Genomic DNA, 16,560 nt, shown 5'->3' with positions numbered 1-16,560 from the left:
GAGGAGGGAGGGGGCAAGGTGGGGCAGGGGGTAGGCAGCACACGCACCAGGTAACTCCCAGCAGGCCGGACAGCACTGTACAGATAGGAGGGCTGCAGGACGAGAGCAAATGGCAGGTTTTAAAAGCCTTGAGAAAACAGCGACAAACAATAGTGACAAGATAATCACGATGCTTTCAGTGATCATGACAGACAAGTTATTGCACAACGGTTAGAAGTAAAAAGAAGTCGATGTAGGGTCTGTGTTTTCAGTACATCGATAGATGCAAATCCAACTTTAAAACAGTCACAGTCCCCAGGATCTCTAAAATAGGACTATTTTCTAGTCACTTCTTTTCAGGCATTCCTGGAGGAAAGGGTCAGGGAGCGAGACAGTGGTGACAGGGTGAAAATCCATGGGCAGCCACCAAACCCACAACTCACAATCCCAGGTTAATAGCGCACTCAGGGGTGTTAATACGTAAATTTCCACACGAGAGGAGCGTGGCGGAAACGGTGCTTTTATTTCCAACGAATGATCCCGGTCACGGGTGAGAGGATCTGAAAGGAGCTGTCTGACCGTGCCAGCCGGCCTGGGCTGGCAGCTCCCTGGACAGGGGATCCACACCCGCACCCCGGACCAGGCGGAGTCGTGCCCGGGCCGGCAGGTGCCGGAGCAAAGGGCAGTTCCCTGGGCAGCGGGGCCCCGGGTCCAGAACAGGATCATGACTCATGGACAGGCAGAGGCCACGTAAGCCCACAGCACGGGGCCACCAAGCCAGTCAGGAATGTGCACGACCGGGGTGAATCACTCAGCAAGGCAGGGAGACGGCAGTTCAACCTCCACAATGTCATCGGTCCGCGGCTCTGACACCGAGATCTCGGGTGCGAACAGGACTATCCTATAGCTGAAAAGGCCGGGCCCCTCGAGGCCTGACCCACACACCGGCCTTGTAAAAACAGGAAACACAGGGGAGACTGAGCCAAAGAAATATCCCTGTTCTCCCACTTCTCAAAGATGGAGGAGGCAGATTAAGCCCAAAAGCCTTCCAAATTGCTTCCTGGACACATTTCCAAGAGAAAAATATTTTTAAAGAAACAAATGAAACCCCAAATGGGGAACAATTGCTGGAAAAGGAGGAGAGACCCAGGAGACCGATTCTTCTAACCTGAGCTTTTGGAAATATACGGTTAATAGAACCTCCTTTTTCCTCAGTTCCTTTTTCTCTATATAAGGTCCCAGGTTACCCTGATAATGTTTTAAAACATTGAGAAAAGTCTTAGCAAGTTAGACCAGTCAAACAAAACGCCTGCTGAACTCTGCTGTCCGGACTTCGGGCACGAGAGGCTGAAGTGTCCTCATACACTCGATCAGAAAGTGAAGGGGTGCACGCAGGAGGACAGAGGGAGGAGGGGCCGACGTGGAGGAGAACAGACCCGGTTTCCACTCTGGGCAGACAAGGCTTTGGGAGCAAGACCAGCACCAGGAAGCCCGAGGTCGGAGCGGGAGAGTCCCTGTAATCAGAGAAAATGGGGGGGGGGGCGGAGAAGGGCTCACTGTTTCATTTCACCTCAAAGGTCCAACGGTGTTGTAAACTCACACAAAACTGCTTTTTTTTTTTTTTTAAACAACAAAATCAGTACAGGACATGCACTTAATGGAGGAGGGAGAAAGCAGGATGGTCAGAAGGAAATAAAGACAGTCTAGTTAATCGACAAACTGTGATGTGGGACCAAATCAGGAGTTCTGAGTCGATGCAGACACAAAAATAGATTTCATTACTTTTAACCGATAGTGAGACCATCGGGGTGTTAAAGGTCTTTGTAACTGGAGCTCTAAGTTTTAAAGTTGGGTGGGAAAAAAATCAAAACTAAAAATCGGCAGAGATAGCAACCTTTACTTTGCATAGTAAAATATTTCACTGGACATCATCTCTGGTGTGGCTTCCTTAGTTAGGTACTGACGTAATGCGTACGCGTGTTCAGGATTCACAGAGGGTGGGGTAGACTCAGTGGTATAATTCTGAGACCAACAGTCTCCACAACATTTCTGGGGAATACTACTGTCTCCATGGTTTCCCCAAATAAAACGTTCTATCCAAATTAAAGGCTCCTCCAAGAGGAAGCCATAGCTTCAAACTGCTCTGTTGGCAATGTTCTACCACGCGCACAAGCGTGGGGCAGTCCTTGAGGATGAACTGGCTCCCTTCCAGTAACCTGATGGCCCCTGAAGATATCCCGCCATCCCTTCAAGGTCCCAAACTTGTGCCTGTCATTCCTCTGGCATAAGCTACACCCACGTGACCTGACGGGCCGGCAGGTGGAACTCTGGGGGGTGAGGGGGGAACAGGGAGAAACTTTCTAATGTTTCTCACAAATACTGAAACTGGTTCCAGTTGGGAGAACATTCTGTGTAGAAGCCATTTTGTCAGCCCCTCTGGGGGACATGGAAAGCACCACGACCCGGGCAGGGGAGAAGGCGCCCACAGCTGCGGCCCCCATGGCCAGGGTATGGGTCTGACAAATCCAAAAAGAATGGAGAAATATTTAGAAGGGTCTTCAGTGCTCCACATGACATTAATACCTTTCTGTGTTTATATTTAAATAAAGTCAAGCCCATGTGTTGTGCAGGAATAGATATGATACCTTCAGAACACGACAATTACCAGAATATTCATTCCGTGGGTCAGTGAGTAAGACCTCAGGAAGAACAAGGGTGGGGCCATGTGGCCTCAGGAAAGTTCTGCTGTTCAATGTTTGGAATGGATCAGCTCTAATTTTGACTTTCATGCTCTGAATGTGGGTTGTTTCTCTTAAATGAATTTAAGTGAGTCAGAGACATGCTGAATTTTGGCGAATAATTCCTATCTGCATATTAGATACCTATCAGCATCTTCTATTTTAGAGCAAGTATCTCAGCTCGGAAAGTGAGGAGGAAGTAAAGTTTTCTGAATGACAAAGTGCTCTTTGCGGTAGCAAAATCTCCCACCGAAATACACACAACACACAAAAAGTTCGAGATGGTGAAACCCACCAGTACGCTGGTGCTTACAGCTGATCTTACATTCAGTCAGAATTCACCTACTGGGGGAAGAAGGGATGGAGCACTTACTCACACATGAGGCTGGGAGGCAGCAGTGGGAGTTTGGAAAGTGGGCAAGCACGCTGATGGGGGGATGGAGCAGCCAGCTGTATCTGGAACCCCCTGCAGCAGGGGTGAGGGGGGGAGGGATGAGGCATGACGGGGGAGGAGGGAGGACCAGGAGTTACACTTCTACCTGCTTAGTTTCGATTTATTTATTTTTTCCCTATGTCTTCTTCATGATTCAGTTCCCACCCTTTGTTAGGACACTTACTTCTCCCCATCGCCCTATTACTGCTGCACTAGTCTATCTGCCAGGTGGGTCTGCCTGCTGTTCTAGAAGTGCGTGCTTCCAGAGTACCTCCTGTCTCACCTGTTTATCTGTGATCCTCCTACCTGAACTAGTTCCCTCGTGTTTGCTAAGTGAGTATAAACCTCCTCGAAAGCAAACAAGCCTTTCCTATCATAAGGGCTCTTAAATAACTCAGAAATATTTGTGCCTGTCGAGACTGATGCATGTCCCTGAAGTATGGGAAGGACCCTATTGTGTAGACATTTGGATTTGGATTTGGTTTGATTTCCATTCCTAGTCCATCCCTGAGAAACTGCCACAAAGTTTTCTTGTACCCCACAAAGTAATTGTTTTCAGGAACTCTTAAGGAAAGAATTATAAGGTTTTCTTACTTTTTTCCCTTTTGATTACTTCTGACTACGAAATACCCACATGAAGCCTTCCTTTCCTTGTGTCCCGCTGAATGCAAATACGATTCAAGTGCAGGGCGGTGGGGGGGGGGGGAGAGGGTAAGCCTGAATTACATGTCTCATGTTAGTTACTGCCCAAAAACAGACTTTAACATCCATCCAAAGCTGAGTTCACACACAAGACGGCATGCCACAAAACCTGCAGTTTCTGAAGAGAGGGTGTGAAAGATTTAAATGAGAACCCACCAACGTCTCCTCTCTGGAAGATGACAGGGCAGAGAGTCTGCCCTCACCGCCGTAGCTGGAGTTCTGGAAACCGAAGAAGACGTGGGACGTGGTGAGCACCGGCTGCCCCAGTCAACAGGCACATATAAAATGACACAACCAAACCAGCACTAGGACTCCAGGAACCCCAGCGTAGCGTAAGAACCAAGACACTCTGCTACGGCAGAAAGGCTTACCAGCTGGCGGTTCTGGGCTCTAGCTTACATTTCAGCGTCTGTGTCTCGGCGATGTCCTACGGTTTGACTCTTCCTGGTTCTCACAATTTTTCATCTCTAGTATTGTTTGTAATTACTCACTGGACCTCACGACAAGGCGGCTATCACCTCCCAATGCAGACTTCCCCTAGCGTATACTCTCTTAGGGAACTAAGATTACATCTGTGGCAAGATTCTCAATCTTTCCTCAGCCCAGCACACGTGAGGGCTGCAGCTCACCCAAATCTGGGGGTGGGGAGCAGGGGGGCTGCAGGTGGACAGAGTCGCCCCCAGAACGCGGTGGCCTGCAGCCGTCTTCAGAGTGACCTGGTGCCTGCTTTACCAAGATCGGAGTCTGCGTGGGGAGGCGGTATGTGTGCATGTCATGAAGGAAGGCATCGCACTGCCCCTGAAACGGTCAGGTAGTTCTCCTACGGAGACTTCAAGTGCCGGCACAGAGGAAAGAGTGGTTTCCAAACCCTTCCCCTCAGTCTGGTTATTTCATTCTTCCCCACAGACGTGTGCGGCTGACATCTATGGAACTTCTCACTCTCTTCCCATCTTTTCCCCAAGCTCATCGTCCCTCCACTCTGGGATTTTCCGCCAGAACTCACAGCGTTGCCTGTAGGCTATCTGGTTCTTCAATTGGTATATTTCCTGATTTTTTGTTTAATCAATTTTATTTGCAATTTTACTTTGTGGTGAACATTTTATAATCACGTTCTTTTGCATTTGACGTCTAAAGGCATTACTTAGATCTTAAACTAAATCATAAGGCACACTTCTGCTGTTTTAACATAAAAACCAAAGATGAAGCTATATGGACGTATGTATGACAGAGCTTGGCGCTCTCTCTACTGTCCCTGGCGTGCTGCCAGCCACACGTCTGGGATATTCTAGAGAAGAATGTTACCGCTGGGTAGAAAGTGGATTACAGAACTTCTATAGTAACTTCCAATTCTAAACGAGGGTTCTTTATGATCGATCCTGGTGAAAAGTTGCTAATTAGTCAACACAGCCCCGACAAGCAGTCTGGGCCAGCAGAGAGTTCTGCCGCTCCTGTACTATAAAGCCGGCACAGAACCATCCGGAGGAAGGCTGAGCAGGAAACAAAACTGTCCACGCCCCACGATGACAGAATGGCATGTTGCTTGCTTCTGTCCCTGGACTACTGCGTTCCCTAAAAANGAAGGCTGAGCAGGAAACAAAACTGTCCACGCCCCACGATGACAGAATGGCATGTTGCTTGCTTCTGTCCCTGGACTACTGTGTTCCCTAAAAACATAATCCAAAGGCTGTCTGTGTAAAAACATAAATAGGAAGACGCAGCCTTTAAACCGGGAGAATTTTTTTAGTCTGGAATGAGAAAAGATTCGATGAAATGGACGTGTATGCCACCCTTAATAGGACGAGACGCTAAAAACCTCATCAGCTAGTTTCAGAAAGCTAAGATGGGACTGGGTTACCCCTCTGAAACCTGAAAATATAATTCAAGTGTATATATGATATATCTAAATACGATTAAGATAAATGAAAATTTACTATATCCACAACTAGTAAAATTTACTATAAGAAAAAAAAATTAAGCAAATGTAGAATAGGAAGGTTTTAGTTAACTTCCTGTGCACCAGATCTGTAAGTCATGACCTCCCTGCTAAACTCAAAGCCCTCCCCACTTCTCTCAGACTCTCCTGCCCTTGATCCCTTTCTCCTTCCTCCCAGCACAGAGCACTACCTGCTCCCTGCTGCCTCCCGTGCCTATACTCAGGGACACAGGGTCTCTAATATACATCTTTAAAATGACAAATGGGGGGCGCTTGGGTGGCTCAGACGTTAAGTGCCTGCTTTCAGCTCAGGTCCTGCTCAGCAGAAAGCCTGCTTCTCCCTCTCCCTCTGCTGCTCCCCCTGCTTGTGCTCTCTCTCTCTGTCAAATAAATAAATAAATAAATAAATAAATAAATAAATAAATAAAGTCCNGCTTTCAGCTCAGGTCCTGCTCAGCAGAAAGCCTGCTTCTCCCTCTCCCTCTGCTGCTCCCCCTGCTTGTGCGCTCTCTCTCTCTGTCAAATAAATAAATAAATAAATAAATAAATAAATAAATAAAGTCTTTAAAAAAATAAAATAAAATGACAAATGAGAGATGGGCACAGAGGGTGAGAATGTTGAATGTAAGTATATTTGAAAGCTGAATATACTTAATATAGACGTTTGGCACATACACCTAGGGCAACAAAATAATGAAAGAGCTCGTATTTAATTCAACATATTTTTAAACTTAAGAGATTCTTCTTATATCGGTCTCTTATAGTAACACTAAGAATGTTAGAAGGCTAACGTTCTAAGAATGTTTATCAGTGGAAAAAATCAGTTTTCTTTCTTTCATGGGCTGGGGCTGGGGAGGGGGGAGAGACCCACTGTAGCACAGCAAAAAAAAGCAAAGAAGCTAAATTTAGCAATATATACATTNGGCTGGGGAGGGGGGAGAGACCCACTGTAGCACAGCAAAAAAAAGCAAAGAAGCTAAATTTAGCAATATATACATTTTTTAAGCTTTGCAGCAACCTGTTTCCATCTTGTGTCATGCAAATTTACTATACTGACCCTGCCAGATCTTCTATTCAGGGACTGTGATCCATATATCTCTCCATCATAACCATTTGCCTGTTTCAATGAAGAAAAGAAGAAAACTGACATCAGGATACAAATGAAGACTCAGCACACGTCTGCAAGGAAGAGTTAGCTGGGTGTAAACTGGGCTTTGCTAGTGGACCAGAGGCGCGACCAGCCTGGGATAACACACTTCTCAGCATGCCCCGAGATGCCTCCATGCTTCCGATCTGCTCTACTGCGACCTGGGAGAGATCAGACGGTCAGGCTCATCCGATCAGCCCCGGTCGGGTTACTTGTAGCTACAGGTCACTCTAGGACTTCTGTGGGGTGCAGAGTATGGGCATGGGCGCAGCTGCTTTCGTCGGCACTTTCCCTGTTTACAGGTTCATGGCCACGGAAGTCCTAGCTTTGCAGCAGCCGGAATGCCACGCAAGTGGGGTCATGACCCGGCCTGCGTCAGGCAGGTTTCGGTTCTTGGTTCACAGGTAAGTCCTTGAAAACTATGGCCCATTGTGAAGTTGTATCCAGAAGATTCGGAAATAGTTTCTGTTCAATCTATAATTCGGTGCAGAAGTTCATCGTGGGAAACACGTTTATGGTGGGTGCGTATCCTCTACCGGAGCTCCCCATTCACCCAGTCTTCCTACTTCGCTTTTCAAAATGAAGTCTGAGGACGCAGCTCATGAGCTCCTAACGTGTCCTCCAGAAAAGAGAAAGATTAAGTGTGTGCCCACCTCCCTTCTCTTCCTACCTCTGCACTCACGTGCCCCCGGCCAAAGCCCGGCCCTTCTAGAATTGGTCTCATTCATCTATCAGGACATTTCTGCAGATTGAAGACAAGAGCTGCCAAGTGTCAGAGACACAACCAGCTCTCGAGACAGAAAACGGAAAGCAGTCCACACGACTGGTAAAACTGGAAGGAGATGCCAGGGGTAAAGGACAGGAGTCCAAATTCCAATCAGTGCTCTATCAAGTGACACGATTACACAGGCTTGTTTAATCCGTTGGCAACTCCAGCCACTTCCTCAGCTGTGCAAATGTGCATAGAAATACGCACTTGACAAGGCCGCTGAGGGTTAAATCTGATTAAAATGAGTATCCCAAGTGCCAGGAACAGCGCCCCCCCGAACCGTGTGCTGACAGGACGGTGGAGTGAGCGGCCGTGGAAGGTCCCCAGCGCCCACGGGAACAGGAGCGTGTCCCTGTTTACAGGGTCGGGCGACGGGAGACTAGTTAGCATGTGTGTTGCAACTACGACACTAATGGAAAACAAGTAAATGAATTTCCAGACAGATCATAAACCCAGATTCACGAAATCTTGACTAGCCAACTACGGGCTTAGTTACAACTCAAAACAAGCCAAGCTGGAGTTTCTAAACGAGGCAGGAAAGTATGTAGAAATTCTTCAGCTTCAAATGTGAACACTCCACGAGTGATGTTACAACATCTCTGAAATAAATTTGATAGTAAAAAACCCTCAGAGACGGCAGGAGTTTTACTCAATCTACTTTCCTTTTCTCTCTCTCAACCGACCAGACTATCTGAGATGGAAATGTGTGTTGAGGACTTGTATATTTCAGACCATAGTCTTACTCTCTTGGTAGCTGTTTAGAAACTCATTCCTGGAAAATAAGTAATATAATGATAAAGGCTAACATCAATCAATTTTAGATGACTTTGACTTTACTAATTAGTGAGGAAGTAAAATATATTACACATATAAGCCCTCTGGCTTTCCACTGTTGCTCTGGGGACTACGTGCTGCTCTAGGAAAACTTTCTTTTGGTCATCTCAAATTTCTATGTCGCCTGCAGCACAGAGCAGAGCATGGTGAAGGACAGGAGAGCAAGTGCACCCCTCATCTGTCACCGTTTCTCTTCCAGCCTTCTGTGGCCATGCAGACAGACTCTCCCTTCACAGGCTCCGCGGACATCCACACTCCTCTGTTGTAAAGGAATCCTGTTGTAGAGAATATATTCCTAGCGTGAATTCTCCAAGGTATAGGATCTCGTTGACATCCCTGTGGTGAAAAGGACTTTGCCCTCTTAAAGAACACCACCACCATTTTCCTCTTGGATGATTTTTATGTGTTGGATTTGGGTGGGTGGAGCTGTTTCTACCTAGCATAACAGGATAAGGAGAGTTGAAAATTAATGCATTAGAATAAAAAGTCCATAGACGGTGTATGAACTCCATCTGAAGTCAGGTCTCAGATGGTCAATTTTCTTTGCTTAGAGATTGTTTTTTCAACACCCCTTACTGTGCAGACCACCTGCTCACGGTCACCTCGTGTGCTTCTCAGGACCACGGGCCCCTGACCTGGGCAGTCAGAACACCTAAAGCTGGGGCTGGGAATGTGCATTTTCATAAGCTTCCTAGGTGAATCTTACACACAGTAACACGGAGGAGCGCTGCTCTCAGAACAGAATACAGAAGACAGTCACAGATTAGTGTTCTCTAAAAGAGTGTAAGATACAAGAATGAATACCGTATCAGAGCCAGTGATTCCAGCGGTACCTTGTGATTAGTCAGAAGGCTCCCGGCTACTGTGCCGTTGCTATCAGACCATGAGCGCACTTCACGTTGACCGTGCAAGCAAACGTCAACCGCTTTTTGTTTGATTAATGATGTTAGATCATTTTTATACTGTCAAAAGATCACATCCAAGGGCCGGAGAGATGGGAAGCAAAATAAGAACAGCCAAATCAAAACTCTGAAGTGCGGTATTTCATGCACTCAACTCAGTTTGAAAACAGAATGAAAACTGAAAATAAAAGCAAAATCCAGAACGTGTTTCTGACTATTGCTAACACGTGTACTCATTCATTCCACCAGGGGCTGGCCCTTAAACAGAGTTTACTTTGTTTTTTGTTTTTAAGTTTTTATTTATTTATTTGACAGAGAGAGCTTTGAGTTTAAAATAAGATGGTTAAAAACCTGGAAATGAGCTGTGCATACATTTACTTAGACTTAGAGAACGGAAGAGCTGCTAGAATTACAGAGTCACTGTGAAGCGCTCTGGGAGCTTCTGTGAAGAGCACGTCCTGAATCTAGTTACGTGACTCTGTTCTTCACGTTCTCCACGGCGGATCTATCGCTCGCCTGCGGCTGAGGCCAAGAACGGGCTGGAATGCCTGGCTCCCCCTTGGCCGCTGGCTCCCATCCGTCAAGCGGTGAGCTGCGGCCCTTCCAGGAGGCTGGGGGGCAAGCACGGCACTATTCATTACCGTCTTCAAGGTAAAAACTACATTTTAAAAACAGAAAGTTGCTAAATAATTTTGAAGGGCGGTGGAATGAATGACGCACAAGATGCTTTCAGGATAAGAGAAGAAACGAAGCCGTGCCCGCGCTGCTAGAACCGCTTCAGTGCAGAAGCACGTTCTTGCTCATTTCCGGCGAGATGAAGCCGCTCTCTCCTTTGGTCTCCCTTAAACACACAGGTTTTCAGATGTACGTGTTTTTCTGTGCAAAGGGTGCAGACAGACAAACATAAGAAGGGAAATTCCAAATTTAAATCTAAAGATTTCATTTTGGTACCAGAACTGCGGTCTTTCTAAAACAGCACTTTTTTTTTTAAAGATTTTATTTATTTATGCGACAGAGATAGACAGCCAGCGAGAGAGGGAACACAGGCAGGGGGAGTGGGAGAGGAAGAAGCAGGCTCATAGCAGAGGAGCCTGACGTGGGGCTCGATTCCACAACGCCGGGATCACGCCCTAAGCCGAAGGCAGGCGCCCCTAAAACAGCACTTTTTGGCAAAGGAGCCAGAATGCACATTTAGGATGCAGATTAAAAAATAATGGATTTTTCCTTAGAGAAAATGACTTTAACTTCAATCTTTGAAAGGAAATGTAGAAGTTTTGGGAATTCTTGATTTGAGTTGAGTTCCTTGAAAGCAAGACACTCTGGTCCCGTCTTGTTATCCACAGCTGTTAGCACAGCACGTGGCAAACAGCTGGTGCTCAAAGACCGAGCGGTGCGTGAGTGTGGTCAAGCACAGGCCTGACCCTGAGCATCAGAGACACACCCGGGGCTCTGCAAGAAGAGCGCTCACTCTGGTAGGTGCACCTGCCCTCCGGCCTGCGGCACCCCTCCCCCAAGGGGGCCTGGTGGACAGCATGTGTGTCTTTCTGGACAAAGATAAACTTGGCTTTTTGTACAAACACACCCACGAGATTAGTGGTAACACCACAGGTTATTCCCCATCACACAGCACTATTAGGATCACGCCTCAACATCTATCCGACCGTCTCACCCAGGCGTAAGGACCCCCATACTCCAAGTCAGGCTGCGACTGTCCGCATGAGGGTGGAAGAGGAAAAGAACAGAAAACAGAGTTGCCAAAATCAATTAGAACGCTAACCCAAACATCAGAAAACATAAAGCAAAAGCCAGGTAATCTTGAAATCTTGACAAAATTACATTTTTACATGACTTTCAGGATCTCATGTGTATTTACAAAAGGAATCACCTTAGAGTGACAGTCATCATAAAATCCAGTGACATTAAATAAAACTTGTATGGCAAATGTTGCTATAATTCATGAAGTCTGAAGCAGTTGAGCAATCTTACTTCCTCCTCTACACGATACATTCTATTCATATTAGGTGAAAGGTGAATACATGCATCATTATCAATTTTTAAATAAGAAAAACTAAAATCTCATGATATCGAAATCTAGGTTTACTGAGAAGAATGCCCATGCAAACACTAGGAAAGGAAAATTTCCCCCCATTTTTAAGGGTTTACCATCACTGCCAGTTGAATGAAGAAGGCCTGTATTTTGAGAATGTCAAGAAATAAAAGATATGATCTTTGAACTTTGCAAACTAAAGATTTCAGAATATTAAGATACATCAAAACAGCACACACTGACCTGGCACAAGGGGGTGAGAGAAGGTTCTTCTCAGCAGGGCAGCTGGTCCACCAACCAATGGAGGCCAGAGAGCCTCCGGCCCCAGAGAGCTTGGGGACTGATGCTGTCACCTCCTCACTGCTCTGGGCTTGTCCTGAACCTGTCAGAGTTATGAGGTCTGACTCTTACCTCCAGGATCTAAGTTCTCAAGGTCTATGGTTGGTTTTTTTTTTTTTAATGTTATTTCTTTAGACCAAGTTTATCATGGGAAAGAATAGTGTAGGAAACCACCTGGCTAAACACAAGAATCCTGTCCACTGTTGATTTTCCACTTTCTGCCCCTCTCTTATTTAATGTCCAGATTGTGGGCCTCTTCTATAAAATTTTATACCTTAAAACAAATATGCTTGAAATCTTGGCAGAGAATGGTGTCTAACAAAGAAATTTAACTCATGTCTGGTTAAAATCATTGAAAATGAAATGAATGCTATAAACAATGATTTTAATAGTTTTAAGCTCTTTGGGATCAGGAATCTGTCTGAGAATCTTAGGAAAGAGACAAATTCTTTTCCCAGAAAAATCCAAGTACACACAAAATCTTGAATACAATTTCAGGAGGATCACAGATCTGAAAATGATACTGTGATAGATTTGGATTCTGTGTACAATTTCTCTGCTGTTCTCTCGAGCCTGCATTAATCAGGTTTTGTTCTCACCACTTCCACCAAAAGTTTCCTTGTCAAGGTCACTGACGTCCCTCCATGACACTAAGGCCAGTGGTCAGCCCTAGGTCCAACGTTCCCTTGACCCCCACCCCTCCTCCTGGAAACAGTATCTTCTTCTCTTGGTTTCAAGGACTCAGCCTTCTTCTGGGCCTGCCCAACAGCTGTCATTTCCGTGTCTCTGCCACAGATTCTGCAAACTGAGGTTTGCATTTATAATGTTTTGGTTACATAAATGTTACTTCCTCTGGCTTGACTCTTGTCAGAGACAAGATCTTTGAGGAAGTTATAACGGTATGGCTAAGGGGAAAGTTTCAGAGAGCAAGGAAGCTCTTCAACTGACTTCACAGCTGAACCGTTACTTTCTGGAAAAATCACTATGGATCTGCTTTGGCACTACTGCTAGGACAAGGACAATGATTGGGTGACAGAACAACATGTCACCTTTACAGTTACTGTTGTGAACAGCCAGGTGAAATGCACATTCACAGTGCATAGAAGAAGTCTAGGTTTAATTGTCTCATTTAGTTGTCATGGTGATCAAAAACAAGCCTTCTGCTCTATACGGTTCCTGAGCAAAACAGAGTGGCCGCGTTGAGACCTACTTCTACCAGCAGTGACAGCAATTGTAACCCAGTGGTAAGTTAGACTGACATGCTCAGAGTAACGCACTGACTTAAAGCACTAAGCAAAACACAGTTTCTCTACGTCACTTCCCAAGGCATGCAGTGTTTTCAAGCCTCATTATGAAGATTTTTGGGATGTTTAAGGAAAAATATGTATTTGTCTTTATCGACCATCAAGCTGTGAGTGATGAAGAGATTTCATCACAGCTGACCAAAGGTAAGACTCTTGAGGGTGAGGAGACCTGGGTCTCCTGGATCCAACCTGCTCCAATTTTCCACCAGGCAGCCTAGAGCAGCTTTCAAGGAGCTACGCAAAAACAGCACCGAATAACAGTCACTTTACCTGGAATGCAAATTTGACTGGGAGCACGTAGGCAAACAGGCCCCTTCATCACAGCAGCATTGCCAAGACCACTTAGTCAAGGCGTGGCAGTGCTGTGATGTGGAGGGATATAAAAACGGTATGATTTCCACTCTTGGGAGGAAGACACAACACAGGTGTCCGTGCTTATCAATAATCTCTCTGCAACACAAGGAAACGCCCCCCCCCACCCCCATGGATTAGATTTTCAATGAGCAGCTTCTCGGTTAGACTATGGGGTAATGAACAGGAAATCTGAATGCAGGGACACAGCAGCAAAGACGGCCAACCGTAAACTGAACCATGCAAACCCAGTCATTGTGGTTACTGACCCTCAGACTTCCACGACTACCCACTGACATGCGCTCATCTTCATCAGAAGCCTAGTAAAAGAAAGGATGAGAAAAACCATGAAGCGTAACATAAAGAGACCCGCGTCCAGCTTTCAGAGAGATGTGCCGATCTGAGGCCACAGCAGTGGGGCTGGTCAGGCGCCTCTGGAAACCTCAGTGGACCCGAGCCTCCGTCTCCCTGACGTGGGCCGTGTGTGCACCTCTGTTTACAGAGGGCTGTTCCTGGATGATACCGCTTTCAGTTAATTTCACTGAAGTGGTGTTATTTACTTTGCTGGTAATCTACAGCCACACAGCCTCAATGTACATCCCTCTGCTAATTATTCGTGGGTATTGGATAGCGAAAGAACATTAAACTGTCATGAATATATTAGTGCTCAGAAATTTCCCATTCTCCCCTCACAAAGTTAGGTCAAAATGCTAAAAGTAGGGTCCACAATCTTTGTTTAGGTAATGATAGTAGCAGTTAGTTTCTTTCATAAGCATCACTAAGATAGATCCGATTCATGTATTTCAGCCACTACAGCTACAAATTAGACTTCAATCAAAGTGAACACAGTACTAACCGATGTGTTTCTCCTGGATCTACGTGAATAGCGCTCACTGTCTTCCTACCAAAGCAATGGAAGAAACAGTATTAAAGGTCAGATACAGACACAACAGAAACCTTTAGTCTGGTTGTGATACAATACAGTATTTCTGTTACAAATGTCAAATAAATATTTTCTCTGATGCCATTAAAAGTCTCCAATTAAACCACCAAGGAAGAATGTTTTCTTTGAGGGGTGTGTAAGCACACAAGTAATTGGCATATTTCATTTTGGCTTTAAAAGTGTGTGTTGGGGGGAAGATGGGCCTTAGTTTGTTCCTAACCTCCTCAATGTGGTCCATTTCAACCAACCTACTTTTCCGCCTACATTCAGAACCTTATTCTCTTTCCTTTGGGAATCAGGAGATAAATCATTTCCGTAAAAGCTCCAATAAGGATGTCGCCCAATCTACTACATTTTGTGCATTCTGAGACACACACAGTTTTCACATTTGGATATCTCTGAAGTGGGGGTATATCTTACCATCAAAGTTGTTCACATTTTGATTAGCAGCGTTTTTTGCTTTCTCAGTGGTATAGAGGACAATGAGGCATCTTTTAACTGGCTCTGAAGAGCCGATAAAAATACATCTGCCATAGAAGCTTAAAACAATGTTTTACCATAGTGACGGCTGAGATCGATCATTTCTTCCAATAGAGGAAGTGTATACTGTTTATATTTCAGGATCAATTCTCTTTCCTGTTCTACACAGGTGTCTAACATAGCAGGAGGCAATTTTACATTTCCTTGAATTATTTGTGCATAAGGGACATCGAATATGACATTTCCACACTGGCCAGGCTCTCAGTTACTAAAAGTGCGTGATGATGTCCATGAGGCCACTCGGTATGTGTCAAGGACAGGAGGAGGTGGGAGGGACTCATATGGATGAATTAAGGAGAGAAGGAGTGGGTCCATGTTCTCTTGGGGCCAGTGGACAGCAAGGGGAACACTCCCCCTTCTAGAACCTCATGTCTGGGGCACCATCCCCTCCTGAGTGTGTAAAATGGAGAGCCCTCTGCCCCAGGAGACAGGGAGGCCGTGGCGCTGGAGACCACAAGCCACTAGCCTGGAGACTCCGGGAGTCAGCAGCTACTGACCAGACCAGACAAAACGCCAGCCAGGACCATTTCTAACCCAGCTGCATACGGATGTAAGCAATCAGGCCAGATGCAGGAGTCCCTGGAAGAAAATCTCTCAGTATTAAATTATGGTACAGTAGGCATCTATCAACATAATTAAAGTTCATAAGAATCAAATTATAAACCAGTTCAGCTTAAAATTGTATTCAAGGCCTACCATCCACTGCTCGATGTCACCCCATTTTGTATCCAGCCCATAATATTTCTATAGACAGAAGGGAAAGAAAATTAGGCAAGACGTGAAATGGTAACCACGTAAGAAACTGTTCAGACATGCATCTTCAAACTACTGCCCAAGCCACACGGGGAGGGGAACAAGCCGAAGGACAGCGGTAAACACCACACTCGGAGCTCTGCAGGGAGCGCCCCCCCGCGTTGGGGAGCCTGTGCCCGGAGACCTCCTCATCCCGCCCCTCCCAGGCAAGCCCCTGGGCCAGGGCGGAGCACGGGGGGCGGGAGCTGAAACTTGGCCACGCAGCCCCTGCGTGAGGCTGTTCAAGCCTGTGGAACGAAGGCACTCGAGCTGCTACAGCCGCGAGAAGGCCCAGGGGATGGGGACAGACTACATGATGACCCCTAGGTCTCTGGAGCCCTTGCTCCGGCTATCGGATATCTAGGCTAAATTTAGGCCCGTGAGAATTTACGTTCTTTGGATGTCTTTATAGCATGTCACCGATGGAAAGATGACTGAGCGGCTAAGAAGAGGGCTTGAAACAGAAAAAAAAAATTATGGTAGCAGGTTATATTTGGCATTTTCTTTAGCTAATGCCTCCATGTTTTTACCTTGCTTGTCCCAGCCCCGGTGGTCCAAGTTAAAATTAGAAAAGCAGATTCAGAATGGCTACTGTCCTTACTAAATATAGTAATTCCCAAGATAGGCGGGAGCCCAAGTCTAGTCACAAATAATGGGGTTCTGCTTTTCTCCTCACTTTTCCCACAATTCCAAAAAGAAAAGCAAGGAATAACCAACCAAACTTCCATGTCATCTACCATAGATGTGAGTTTCCTCTTTATACGTTAAAACTTTATAATCTAAAAAAAATATTAGATGCTAGAAGTC

The 16,560-nt window shown here is 45.8% G+C and overlaps 1 protein-coding gene across 29 annotated transcripts in view; it reads right to left on the bottom strand.

Annotated features, from left to right (window-relative positions):
• Window positions 1-16,560, bottom strand: part of LRRFIP1 (LRR binding FLII interacting protein 1) — a 146,044-nt gene that overhangs the window by 38,372 nt on the left and 91,112 nt on the right. For 6 of the 29 annotated variants that reach the window (XM_034655470.1, XM_034655475.1, XM_034655471.1 and 3 more), the window contains 2 exons: window positions 14,335-14,379; window positions 13,748-13,798 (listed from right to left, as the gene is read on the bottom strand). The exons of 9 other annotated variants lie outside the window; for them this stretch is intronic. In XM_034655470.1, the coding sequence (XP_034511361.1) occupies window positions 13,748-13,798; window positions 14,335-14,379 (96 nt within the window). Of the gene's footprint in view, window positions 1-47; window positions 93-1,415; window positions 1,494-4,008; window positions 4,072-6,842; window positions 6,903-11,106; window positions 11,146-13,747; window positions 13,799-14,334; window positions 14,380-15,657; window positions 15,706-16,560 lie in introns of all 29 variants that reach the window. 14 more of the 29 variants (XM_034655473.1, XM_034655479.1, XM_034655474.1 and 11 more) reach the window with 4 other exon arrangements.

The sequence above is a fragment of the Ailuropoda melanoleuca genome, chromosome 2, assembly GCF_002007445.2.
Source record: "Ailuropoda melanoleuca isolate Jingjing chromosome 2, ASM200744v2, whole genome shotgun sequence".
Classification (NCBI taxonomy): domain Eukaryota; kingdom Metazoa; phylum Chordata; class Mammalia; order Carnivora; family Ursidae; genus Ailuropoda; species Ailuropoda melanoleuca.
This window is presented reverse-complemented; position numbering and strand designations above follow the sequence as displayed.